Source organism: Miniopterus schreibersii, assembly GCF_964146895.1.
Source record: "Miniopterus schreibersii genome assembly, chromosome: 14".
Classification (NCBI taxonomy): domain Eukaryota; kingdom Metazoa; phylum Chordata; class Mammalia; order Chiroptera; family Miniopteridae; genus Miniopterus; species Miniopterus schreibersii.
Genome location: NC_138114.1, coordinates 34,500,181 through 34,514,379, shown reverse-complemented (window position 1 = coordinate 34,514,379; position 14,199 = coordinate 34,500,181). Strand labels below are relative to the sequence as shown.

Here is a 14,199-nt window from a genome sequence, read left to right as displayed (position 1 = left end):
TTTTTTCTTTTAAGTTTCCACAGAACGACCTACAGCAAAATGAATAATCCAGCTATCAAGCAACTAGGAAATCATATTATCAAATCTCCCGAAGACAAGCGAGAATACCGTGGGCTAGAGCTGGCCAATGGCATCAAAGTACTTCTCATCAGTGATCCCACCACGGATAAGTCATCAGCAGCACTTGATGTACACATAGGTACAATTTAAAATGGTGAATTAAGCTTTGTTCAGTTTTGTTGACCTAATGCTGACATTTATTTGAACTTTCCGTATTTGTGCAAATAAAGACCTAACAGGTGCCAGTTTAATGTATCTCACTTTGTACAGTAGCCCTGTACAGCCCTTGGTAATCTACAGTTAATCTAAGTCAATAATTTTACATTTACCAAGAGCATCTTGTTAGGTACCTTGCTGAGGTGGCCTAGTAGCAAGGAAATTCATTCCCATCCTTTACTGTAACAGTTCTAATGCTTTCACTTTTGTACACTTTGGGTACACTAGAAAATAGATTTCCTAGATTCTTGTGTGCACATTTCTTCCACATTTAATGCTGCTTTACTCAAGTTGCTTCTTATCTATATGTACATTTAGCAAGGCATATTTTCTTTTTATTCCTCTCTGAAAAACTTTTGTTTAACTCAGTGGCATTTTAAAATTGAGGAAATAAAGTAATAACCATCCTATGTTGAACAAATAATTATTGCCGAGCGCAATGCAATGTGCTTTGCAAATATCTAATTTTTATTCACACAACTTTCTTAAGTTAGGTATATATAGAAAAGTGACTGAGGCAAGATGGGTAAAGTATTGTGCCCAGAGTTTCACAGCTAGTAGAGCTGCTGACCCCCAAACCAGTGCTCTTAGCACTCTGCTATGTTGTCTCCTGCAAAAAAACCCCCACAAAACAATAGTGAATTCAACTCCTTCCTTCCAGTGTGATGTGTGAGGAAACTAATGTCTAGAGAGGTTACAATCTGCCCAAGGTCACCAACTGATTCATGTCAAAAGATGGATCTAGAACTAAACAATATTATTTTAGAGCAGCCTATGCTTAAATTTCTCTGATTGTATGATTGGAGTTTTCATGCTAACAGAAGTTTCAAATCATTTGTAACTTATCTGTACTTGATATCTTTCAACATAAAAAATGATTTATAATATATATGTTTTCTCTACTCTTTCAGGTTCATTGTCAGATCCTCCAAATATTGCTGGCTTAAGTCATTTTTGTGAGCATATGCTATTTTTGGGAACAAAGAAATACCCTAAAGAAAATGAATACAGCCAGTTTCTCAGCGAGCATGCGGGAAGTTCGAATGCTTTTACTAGTGGAGAACATACCAATTACTATTTTGATGTTTCCCATGAACACCTAGAAGGTGCCCTAGACAGGTAATGCTGAATGCTCTATGAATTATCCAACTTTGTGCATTTACCACATTAATTCTAGTAATAGTAACAATTATTTTTATAAAGATATCCTCACAGCTTTATAGCTTAACAAAAGGTATTTTAATCAGTATCCCCGCCCCCCCAACCTCGGGTTTTGTAAAAAAAGAAAAATAATAAGTGATCTTATATATTTACTTATGGTAGAGGAAAAATAATGGTATGACTTTAAACCAGCCTTCAGGCCTACAAAATGCTTTATTGCCTTATAAAATTCTCACAGTCCTTCCCATTCTAACAGGTATTATTGTGAAGCAGATGATGAAAACGAAACTGTAGGAGTGCCCTGGATGTCTTTTCAAACATATTCCTATTCCAGAATGCTAGAGCTTAAATACTCGATTCTCCTTTAGTTCCTCTGCTCTCAAGAATACTTAGTAGATACAGACTGTTTTTACCTACAGTTTCAACTGTGGGGACATTTTGTGAAAGTATTTTCTATAGCAAACTCCCTTAGGCCGATTTAAATTCTTGGTCAAGTTTCTATACAGCTAACAATTTAAAATTTTTTGTTATATCAGTGATTCGATTCATTATTCAAAGTGTAATTTTTTTCTTGGCAAGTTTTTATAGTTTTCTGTATTATCAAGTTGTAATCTGAAGCTTTTCAGTGGGTCTGTAATGAGTTTGACTTTGCAGTTATAGTAATTGTCAACTTTGTTGACTTATATTAATAATAGTTCTATTTTTTTAAGCAACCTAATAGTTTGAGTTTATTCCTTAGCACAAGGAATATCAACAAGGTAAAGGCATGGGTTCAGGATACATGGCTGGGTCAAAGTAGCCTGTTCCTTATTCTAGCTTGTGTTTCAATCTTTAGGCAGCAGCTTTGAGGTATAATCATCTTTTATATGTATTCCCAGAACACTAACATTAAAATGAGTTCCCTGGGATCATACACTGAATTTAATTCCCTGCTTTACAAATGCTACTGCAGATGTTCATATAATAGATCTCTGTATGATGGAGATGTCTGTCACTTAGCTCAGAGTGAAAAAAACATTTGTATAAGAGCATCTTTTTTTTAAAAAAAAAGGCTTATACTGTGTCACAATCATGACCCTTTATGTGGGCCTATTCAGCTATGGTATGTAGCTATTAGACACTTTTTCCAGCCTGAATATATTGAGGTAGGTAAAAGAGGTTGCATGTCCAGAAATAGCTCTGTCTCAATATATCTTTGATTATAGACTACAGATAGATGGATTTTTCTTTGGATTAGTATGTGTAAAGTACTTATCATAGTATTATATTCACTATGTGCTTAAAATAAATATCAAATGATAACAGCCTCCTTAACAGCTGGACTGTGTGAGGTAAAATTGCTGAGATGTTACAGCTCAGGAGTCTCTTAGGTCCACTGAATAGTAGCTTCATTCAGACATACCTTCTACTCTTGGCTTCATCTGAATCCTGGATCTTGTTTTTATAAGATGGGTGCTGAAATTTCTTAAGAATTACTATATGAAATCATGATTTAAATTGCAACCTGATATAGGAGAGTTAATTTCTTAACTAAAGATATCTTAGTTAAACTTGGTACTACTATTAAAGAATAGCCTCAAGAAAAGCATATTAGTTACTTATGTTAGGGTTACATGCCATGTTATTTGTGGAATCACTGCTTATTAAAAATTTAAAATACTCAAAATTTCATAGAAGCCCATAGTTACATCTTAGTCAAACTAGGTCATAGGTTTTTCACTCCATTGCCCCCCCCCCCAATTAAAGTAGGTTTGTTTGTTTGTTTCCATAAGGAGAAAAATTCAAATAGAGCCTTTTAAAACTAGGTCACGTAGATTGTCCTAAAATGTCTGAGTCTTAGTGAAATTGCACCTAAAACTGTAAATTTAAGATTTACTTGCCTAAGAACTGTCACCTGCCTTTTCTTTTTTTGGGAATTGGCCATTCATAACAAGGATCTTCATAGATAGGCCAAATTGCCAATCTGAAATAGATTGTTGCTGTCTCTGTAAATGTGCTTTGACTTTTTGGTGTTGTGACGTTGTGATTTATAATAAGAAATATATATTTGGTCTTTTTTTTCTGGTCCTGACTCATAACTCCTAAAACCCTTGCATTTTCCTAAGCGATGAGAGAAATAAAGGTGTCATTTGTTATATTAATGAGTACTTTGGGGAAGCCCCTATGTAACCTGAGGATGGGAGCCACGTGATTAGAGAGTTGGAACATTTAGTCTTACCCCTAGATCTCCAAGGAGGGGAATGGGGCTGGAGATTAAGTTCAGCCACCAGTGGTCAATGATTTAATCATTCTTGCCTATGTAATGGAGCCTCCCTAAAAACCCCAAAGGACAGAATTTGGAGAGCTCCTAGGTTTGACCACATGGAGATTTGGTGAGAGAGGCATGCTCATAGGGACAGAAGCTCCTCACCACTTCCCACATACTTTGCCCTATGCATCTCTTATCTGGCTGTTCCTGAATTATATCCTTTTATAATAAACCAGTAATCTACTAAGTAAAATGTTTCTGTGAGTCCTGTGAGCTGCTCTGGTAAATTAATTGTATCCAAGGAGGAAGTTGTGGAATCCCTCCAATGTGTTGTTCAGAGGGTTGGTCAGAAGCCTAGGTGACAATGTGGACTTGTGATTGGTGACTGGTAGGCAGTCTTATAGGACTGAGCATCTAAGCTTTAGGCAGATAGTGTCATAATTGAGCTGAATTGTGGGATACCTAGCTGGTGTCGGAGAACTGCTTGGTGGTGTGGGAAAAAGACATGGGAATCTGTGTCATTATTGGAGGTAATCATTTTATATTTTCACTGATTATTTAACACTCTGGGGTAGATCGACTTCTGAATTTACATAGGTTCAATATTATATTTTTCTTATGTTACTTAGAACATATTTTATATTCCTTTTCTTAGTAGCAATGGTAGTTTTTTCTGATTCTGTAGGATTAATATTTCCTATCTGTTAAGTTTCAAGCATTTTTTTTAAAGGCCACTTAAAAAAAGTGACAGCTTTCAAATTATATTTCACACCCTTAGGTTTGCACAGTTTTTTCTGTGCCCCTTGTTTGACGAGAGTTGCAAAGACAGAGAGGTGAATGCAGTTGATTCAGAACATGAGAAGAATGTGATGAACGATGCTTGGAGACTCTTTCAGCTGGAAAAAGCTACAGGGAATCCCAAACACCCCTTCAGCAAATTTGGGACAGGTTTGTCAACAGCAGATTTCATGCATAAGTTCTCCTTGACCTCATTTAAACCCATGGCCTCTTTGTGTAGTATTGTATTTTACAGTTTAGGAGAGATTTCATAACTCATTTTTACCTATATTGTTTTTATAAACTTACAGCCTGGAGCTTAGAAGTGGTTGTTATATCATTGTTACTTCCTTTTATTTCTTTTTTTTAATACATCTTTATTGATTTCAAAGAAGAAGGGGGAGGGAGAGAGAGAGAGAGAGAAATATCAATGATGAGAGAGTCATCATTGATTGACTGCCTCCTGCACGCCCCTGGGGATCAAGCTTGCAACCCGGGCATATGCCGTGGCCAGGAATTGAACCGTGATCTCCTGGATCCTAGATCCATGCTCAACTGTTGAGCCATGCCTGGCCGGGCCTTCCTTTTATTTCTTAAACCATATACCTACTCTTAAGGTATCTTCCTGGTCCCAGTATAAGCACCTATATTTGTGACTCATGACCTAAGATGAGGCTGAAGCTTACATATAAGGGCTTCATGAAAGTGATAGGCTGTTGAGAACAGTGACCAAATATGAAGTGAGTTTGTTGGGTAGCAAGGTAAAGCATTGAATTCAGAGATTAGAAACAACAAGGAAAAAGTAGTTATAATCTCTTTAACAGATGACTATCATTTTCGCTAGTAGTTCCAAAAGAAGAACGTCAAACAGGAGTCAGGTTCTTGGCATTGGACTTTGTACGTAATACTCAGGACGATATTCTCAGAATTGTAGTAACAGTGACCTAAGTGATTATTTGCCCTGTAGAGGGTTACTCTGGCCATCCCATTCAAATAGGGCTCTAATGTTAAGCACAGCAGTTAGAGTTGTGAATAGACATTAACCAGAATTTCAAAGGGAGAAGATAATGGATCTTTTTATTCTAAAGTCTACTTTCTAAATAATACTTTTCTTCCCATCTTTTAAGTTCTTCTAGCTGGGCTAATAATCAAATTAACAGATATTAACAGGAAAAAATAAAATTTTAATACATGCGCATGGGGAATTCATGTAAGCATGAAAATTTCAAAAACAGTGAGACAACTTTGGATATATATGACATTTTGTACAGAGGAGGAAAGGGGGTTGGGGGAATGGGGTCTTAGATTTGAGAAGTGAGAATGGGTGATTTATAGGTAGTTGAGAAAGAGGGGAACACGTGCCAGGCAAATTCTTGCTAGGCAGGCAAATTCTTGCTAGGCAATGCAAAAACAGTGGGACACAGGGTATCTAGCTAACAGGTTTCTGCCTGGAGTCCTCCTTTTTACCACACTTAATTCAAATTAGGCTAAAATGAATATCCTAAAATTCCCTTCCTGGAGTAGGTCTTTCCATCTAAATCTCTTAGGCAGGAAGGGGAAAGGTCAAAGGTTCTTTCTGAGCCTTGTTTCTTAATAAACAGCTTAAAATCAATATCCCAACAGGCAACATCAGGGTGGCAAAACTTTGATCCCCTTCACTTGTCAATAGAAGTGCTATTTTTAATGCTCACCTCAAGGCTTGTTGAATCCTCCTGCTCCCAGCACCCTCACTTCTACTCATCTAGAGCATAGCATCTGCTATGGGGATGGCCCTGTGCCAGAGAGAATGCTCTAGAAGACACACAAGCCTCTGCGCTCAGAGTGCTACAGTGAAAGGTTAGAGGTGGGGATGATAGGGTGTGGAAGAAACTTAATGTGGAGAGTCTTGATTTTATAATTGTACTCTTTTTAAATTCAGTTTTTTACTAAAAAGTGTTTAAATATTTATTCAGTACTAAAGTATTTAAAGTAAAAACCAAAAAGTCTCCCTTTTCCTCATCTACTCTTGCCATTCCCACTTAACAGATGTAATTATTATAATAGGTTGCTATGATTTTAAAAATACTGCTTTGGGGATTATAAAATTACATATAACTAATAGATTGTTTAGTGCACTTTCAAATTTATGCTTATTATGTAATTTAACTTGGGGGACTTTTTAAAAGGACTATAGAGAAAGCTTTCTTTCAGCTTGGATACCATAATATTATACCCAGCAGCAGCCAATTAGCATACCTTTACAGAATTAGAAGTTGTTTTTAAAATCACAGTTAGAACCAGTGATATTGTATTCTTTATATTTATATACTTGGCACCGAATCAGTATCAGTATCATTGCTAAGGTGAATGCTGTAGTCCTTAAAATGTCTGTGTAAAACTAATTTGTTTGAAAAGTGCCTTTAGTAGAGAACATCAACTGACATATGTGGGATATCAAGAAGGGAATGTGAGTTAAAATTTTTTTCAAAATTATTACATGTTCTTTAAGTAGTCTCTTTGGTAGGTTGGATACTTATACCAACAATGCTGCTATTGTGCAGAACAAGTTGAGGCTCCTTTTTGGGAGTTGCCTTATTTTAAATAGCCTCACTGGTGACAAATCACAATCAATGTAATCAGGAAGCAGCCATAAATTGTCCAGAAATAAATCCAGTGAGTAATATTACTTCACAAGCAAAAATAAAAGGTCCTAAAGGAAAGTTTCAGGAGTGATTGGCAAAGAAAACATTGAATGACCATATGTATATGGGTGGGGTTTGAGGGCATAGTGGTTGGTTTTTATAACCACTGACAAGGCTAAGCAGTTAGTCAGCAAAGGATGAAGTAATATAAACAGCCAAGAGTTGTGTAAGCCAGACTCAACAGGACAGAAACTTGATGGAAGTAGTGCAGATGCTAAGCTACCTTCTGATTTTAGAAATATAAACCAACATTGAACTTTTTGGAGTAGAGGTTCTGTCATTTCTAAAGTCAGATACATTTGAAAATATGATGAAAGATCTAGCTAGCCCTAGAAGTTACACATACAGGAAATTTTGTAAAAGTGATCCTCAAAGAAGAGTCCTTATCAGAAATTTATGCTTTATTTATTTATTTTACTTTTGAGTGACTTCAGATGTCTCTGTGAATGTGGGCCATTTTGCCCATCAAGGGATTATGATTTATTGTTATTTATTTTTAAGAAAATCCTTGCATTGTTCATCCTTTACAGTGTTTTTTCATGCTTCAAGAATAATATAGATCAGTGGCTTTCAAACTTTTTTTAAACAACCCATGGTAAGAAGGATATTTTTACTTAGCAACTCAGACCACATACATGTGTGTTTGTGTAAGTGGCTAAAACAAAAATTTTACCAAACAATATCTATCTCACATCTTGGGATGAAGTCTGGTACCCTCTGTTAAATCATTTCTTTTTAAAAAATTCTGGTCTGCCAATACGTTAAACTTATTTCATTAAGATCAAATGGGTTTCAGTCCACAGTTTAAGTAAATCAAAGTCATAGGCAGTCATTTCAGTAGACTTAGAAAAAATATTTGGTAAAACTCAGCACTCATTCATGAATAAAAACAACCAAAAACTCTTGCACTGATAGAAACCTATGGCAAACATCATGATTAATGGTGAAGTTTCAAAAGAATTTCCACTGTAAGTAAAAAACAAAACAAGAATACCTTCTAATCACTTTTTTGTTCAGTTGTACTATAGGTACTAATTATTGCAGTAAGTAAAGGGGGAAATGTGATATGTAAAAGGTAGAAAGGAAGCAAAAGAAAACTTTATTTCCTTATGATATACTTGTCTGCATACTCAAGAAAATCTTCAGATCACCCATTAAACACAAGATAATTTACCAGAGTTGCCAAAAGAAAAGAAGCATACTAAAACTGTGTTCTTCATAGATGCCAAAATTCTCAACAAAATACTAGCAAACAAAATTCAAGAGTAAAATAAAGGATTATACACCACGAGCAAGTGGATTTATACGAGGGATGCACCGGTGGTTCAACATCCACAAAACAATGTGATTTATCACATCAACAGATACAAGGATCAAAATCATATGATTATTCCAATTGATGCAGAAAAAGCATTTGACAAAATTCTATTTATGATAAAAACTCATCAAAGTGAGTATAGAAGGAACTCACCTCAACTTGATAAAGGCTATATATGACAAGTCCACAGCTAACATCATACTTAATGGTGAAAAGCTGAAACCTTTTCATTTAAGATCAGGAGCAGGAGCAAGACAAGAATGCCCACTCTCACCACTGTTACTCAACATAGTACTGGAAGTCCTAGCCACAGCTGTCTAACAGAAAAAGAAATAAAAGGCATCCAAAGCTATCACTATTTGCAGATTACATATTACATATAGAAAACCCTAAAGAATCCACACACACACATAAACATAGACTTAAAAGAATTCAGTAAAGTAGCAGGATACAAAATTAATATACAGAAATCTGTCGCATTTCTATATACTAGTAATGAACAATCAGAAGGAGAAATGAAGGAAACAGTCCTGTTTACAGTTGCATCAAAATAAATGGAGTACCTAGGAATAAGCTTAAGCAAGGAGGTAAAAGACTTTTCCTCTGAAAACTATGACATTCACGAAAGAAATTGAAGAGGATACAAATAAATGGAAGGATATATCGTGCTCATGGATTGGAAGGATTAATATTGTGAAAGTGATGATACTACACAAATTTACAGATTCAAAGCAATTCCTTTCAAAATATTAGTGTTCTTCTTAGAACTAGAACAAATAATTCTAAAATTTATACGGAATCACAAAAGACCTCAAATAGCCAAAGCAATCTTGAGGAAGCAAAACAAAGTTGGAGATGTCACACTTCCTCATCTCAAACTATGCTACAAAACTATAATATTCAAAATAGTATGATACCGGCACCAAACCAGACACATAGATCAATGGAACAGAATAGAGTCCAGAAATATACCCTTGCTTATGTGGTCAACTAATTTATGACAGAGGAGGTAAAAATGTACACTGGAGTAACAATAGTGTCTTCAACAAGTGGTACTGGGAAAAATGGACAGATACATGCAAAAAAATGTAACTGGACTGCTCTTTTAAGCGTATAGAAAAATAAATTTAAAATGCGTTTACAGACTTAAATGTAAGGCCTGAAACCATAAAACTCCTAGAAGAAAACAAAGGAATTAAACTATTTGACATAAGTCTGAGTAATAGCTTTTTGGATACATCTCCTTCAGCAAGGGAAGCAAAAGCAAAAATAAACAAATGGGACTGTATCAGACTAAAAGTGGACCTAAAGAGAAGGAGTAGAGATTAGAATGGTAAGATGTTCAGGGACATTGAAACCAAAGCAGAGTGAGCTAGAGCTGGTTAACCTGAAAGAATGGTGAGTTCTAGGTGGAGGCCATGATCTTGATCTTTGTAAACTTTGAGTTGAGATTTTTTTTTTTTAACAAGAGTTTTGGCTAGATTGTGAATAGGCAAATCGGATCACGTTTAGACTAAAAATCTGATTTCTGTCCAATATCACATATATAGTCTGTTAAAACAAATCTTAATTTCTCCAGATTCGGGTATCCCAGTGTGTTGGTCTTTGTCCAAATATTGTAGGAATCTGAGTTTGTTGGTGTAAATGACTAAGGAAGCTCTAAGCCTAGTCCCTCGGGACAGAGGCTTTTAGAATTTTTCATTTAGTGAAAAAGGGAAGTACCATCAATTCTCAAGTTTCACTGTAAAATGAGAGAACTTCAAGCCATTACATCAAGAATGTGTTCTGGCATAGTTTTCTGCCTGCAGATGAAAGACAGGAGCCCATTTAAGCAGGAACAATAATAAAAGATATACTAGGTAGGCTGGCCTACATGGCTCAGCGGTTGAGCATCGACCTAGGATCCAGGAGATCGCAGTTCGATTCCCGGTCAGGGCACATGCCTGGGTTGCGGGCTCGATCCCCAGTCGGGCCTGCCCAGCAGGAGGCAGCCAATCGATGACTGTTTCTGTCTTTCTCTCTCCCTCTCCCTTCATCTCTCTCTAAAATCAATAAAACCAAATATATATAGATATATATTTATATATCTATATATAGATATAGATATAGATATAGATATATAAAGATATACTAGGTAGGATCTTAGGATAGTTCTAGTCAAGACGCCATTTTTAGAGAGAGACCAATCGTTGAAATTCCATCTCAGTCTCTAAATTGCAAGATATTTATTAGAAAGGTGGTAATTAGTTTGGCTACTTGTTTTGATATGCATATTTCATCCTAATTTGATTAGTTATTTGATATCATAAGAGATCTCCTACTGGTACATCACTTGAGACTCATAAAAATAGCATCGCATCCTATTTTTACCAGTCTAGATCAAATTCATGAGAATTTACATCACAGATTTAATGCTTCAGCCAAGAATAGTACATTTATCTCCACAAGTAACTTGGCAAATTCCAAAAAGATCCCTTAGTGACTATGGTAAATTAATTACGGAGCATGTAGGGAATTAAAGTAAGTGTGAATGAAGGCCATGTGGATCTCATTTTGTCTTCTAAGTGCTCATAGTACCTACTATTTCATAGGGGTTTTAAGAAGTATAATTTTTATAAAGCATTTTAAGTTCCTGAGGGAAAATTCTCTATAGTTCAAAATGTTTCTAGTTTGTACTATACTGTCTGTCTTCTTTATCCAGCTTACATTCAGACATATTTGACTAATCATTATGTGTGTACGCTTGAACTCTGTTTTTTAAGTTCACCTTATAGCAGTGTTGTAATAATTACAAAATTTTAAGCCCACATAGTTTGCCTTCTCTGAGAAATGTTTTTCCTCCCTTCCAGGTAACAAATATACTCTAGAGACCAGACCAAACCAAGAAGGCATTGATGTAAGACAAGAGCTACTGAAATTCCATTCTACTTACTATTCATCCAACTTAATGGCTATTTGTGTTTTAGGTCGAGGTAAGAATCCTTAAAATTTTTTCACTGAATTGGATAATAGAAGTTTTCCATTTTTGCTTTTTCAAAGTATTTGGAAGAAGGGTATCCAACATTACCTTTTATCTGCTCAGAGGCTTTTGAAAATGATTTCCTTTTAGGAAAAAAACCTTAGGTGACTTTAAATGGAAACCTGAAGAAAATATAAATTAATCATAGGTGCTTTAATCATATAAAATGAGGAAAGGAAGTATAAAGGAAAAGATTGAGAGATTTGACCTGATAACTCAAAATATTAGGAACAATATTAAAAGACAGATGATGATGAACTGGGAAAACTTCAGAATATAAACCACAAAGGTTTGATTTTTTTAAAAAAATGCAAATTAACTAATGTAATATGTTGTTTCCCCCTATTAAATTATCATAATTTTGTTTTTGTTTTAAGTAATACTCATCATGGAAAAGAGGTACTCTTGTATTGGTGGCAGTGTCTACAACTTATACAATTATGCCACACTTTCTGGAGAACAGTTTAACAAGATGCGTTACCTTTAAAAAGTATATTTTGGCCTCCCGGTGCTTACCACAGTCTGTGTTCTTACACTGACTGTATAGAAGAGGAAGCAGAGTAAACCCACCCCATATATACCTCAGCCCCAGCCCTTTGCCTGGTCTGTGTTAATGCGGGGACATGGGGAGGGAAAAATACCTTTTTACTTTTAGAAGCACAATCCAAGGAAATAATCAGAGTTGCTCTAACAGGTGATGTACAACGATTTTTTTGTCAATATTGCAAAACTATCTAAATGTTTAAAATAGGAGATTGGCTAAAATAGTGATGTTATAGCAATATAATAGAGCGTTTTGTAGAAAATGGTATTCCTCCTCCCATCTTCTGTCCTACCTGCTTTATTTTTCTTTATAACACTTATTACCACCTGAAATACTAAATATTTGTTCATTGTTGCTGACTATACCAGAATCTTGTTCACTGTTTGTCCCCAGTGCATGGGATGGTGCTTGGGGACAAAATAGAAAACAAAAGCACTCTATAAAAACGTCACGTGCTATGTGATCCCATGTGTGTATGTAAAAAGATTCTAATAAACATAAATGGAAGACATAAGAGAAAGTAGAAAAACACATAATGTGGGATAGTGGTTAAGAACTCATTCTTTAGAGTCTGAAAGCCTGGGTTTGAATTCCAAATATACCAACTGTTCAGTTGTATGTCTGTGAGCTAAGAAAGCTACTTCAATTCTTTGACCTTCAGTTTTGCATTTGTAAAATGGAGGTGGTACCTCATACTTGTGAGGCTTAATGGTGATAACGCAGAAAAAGCGTTCAGTACAGTGCTGGACACATAGCAAATGGTTCATGAATGGTGGCTACACTTAGCATCCCATAACCATGGGATTATGGATGACTTTTGTTCTCTTTGCTTTTGTTTTTCTAAGTTGTCTGCTATTGGCAGATGTTACTTTTGTAGTTAGAAAATAAGCAATAGGAACCAGGATATAAAATGAGTCCAAGAAGTGAGGGCTGATTTAAAAATGTATAGTTTATAATTCTGTGTGTTTTCTAAATGTAGGTAGGTCTAGAGTGTTAGATATCATTGATATTTAGAGCCTGGTCCTGGGAATAGATGCTTCAGCTGTATTTTTGTCTATGTCCTATTGAGATAAAACACATGATTTCAATAAGCACTTATTGGGCAGGTTAATGACAGCAGGTGAATCAGACATGAGCGTTGCCCTGTGTTCTTGGTGTAGTGGAGGTGACAGAATACTGTCTAAAAGAAGCGAGATGTTTCAGTTCCCTCTCCCAGTGTGACTGACCTCCTGTGCTAAGCTCAGTAGGCCTGATGAGGGGCCTGGGACAGGTGTCCTTACAGTGCAGAAGTGTTAAGAGGAAGCAGGATCTTAGAGGATTAATGGATAATCCGTTCCTCCTTCTAGGAGGAGGGAAGAAAGAGTTACTGTGTGGAAGGATCTTTGTCACAAAGGGACAAAACAAGTTTTTCTTTGTTCTCCCTCGGCGCCATCCCCCTAGCTGTGGCCACACTAATTACCTGGACACTTGGCAAATAGGTACCTATCAGGTATAGACACTGGGAGACCGACTCCTAATGATGTACAGATGAATGAGACTCGGTTCCCTGATCCCTGGCCGCTCACAGCTTAGTGGTGAAGAGAGGCTGCAGTGTTGTTAAAGCTGCCTCACCTTAAAAGGGCTATATTGTGAATTTATGCTTTTAGACTAAGACTCGAAAGGCACACATGGTAGAATCTTCCTCTAAAGGGCTTGGCCATCATCAGCACTTCACCGTCCACCTTGTTTCATGTTCCATGTCCCATCTGTGTCTCTTTATATCAGAGATGTCACTGACATCTCTTGCTCCAAATATACCTGCTTCATTCCTGAATTCACTTGTCATAGAACAAGCAGCCACTGGTTTGCCTTTTATTTGGCTCTGGACATTTTGGGGGTCCTTCGTACATGTCAAAGCGAAGTAAAAATAATGTGTGTTTTGTAAATAAAGTGCAAGTGCCCACATTTATAGGCCTAGAAGAGAATTTCAGACTATATAAGGGCAGTTCTCAAATAGTGATTAAGTGCTCTCTAGAGGTTTCATGAAAAAGTTCAAAATGGGTCATAGAACATCAAGGGAAATTTCTCATTTGATCCAAATGCTTCCTGACAGTAACAAGTGATAGATGTTTATACCATTTATAAGTAACCTATTTTTGAGGAGACAGAATCAAGGTGAGTGGTTATCTTGTATAT

At 36.1% G+C, this 14,199-nt stretch overlaps 1 protein-coding gene across 3 annotated transcripts in view; it reads left to right on the top strand.

The window, feature by feature from the left end:
- IDE (insulin degrading enzyme) overlaps positions 1-14,199 on the top strand; it is a 78,423-nt gene that overhangs the window by 25,783 nt on the left and 38,441 nt on the right. For 2 of the 3 annotated variants that reach the window (XM_081157805.1, XM_081157804.1), the window contains exons 2-5: positions 15-199; positions 1,188-1,395; positions 4,464-4,633; positions 11,311-11,433. In XM_081157805.1, the coding sequence (XP_081013931.1) occupies positions 15-199; positions 1,188-1,395; positions 4,464-4,633; positions 11,311-11,433 (686 nt within the window). Of the gene's footprint in view, positions 1-14; positions 215-1,187; positions 1,396-4,463; positions 4,634-11,310; positions 11,434-14,199 lie in introns of those variants that run through there. The other variant, XM_081157806.1, reaches the window with a different exon arrangement.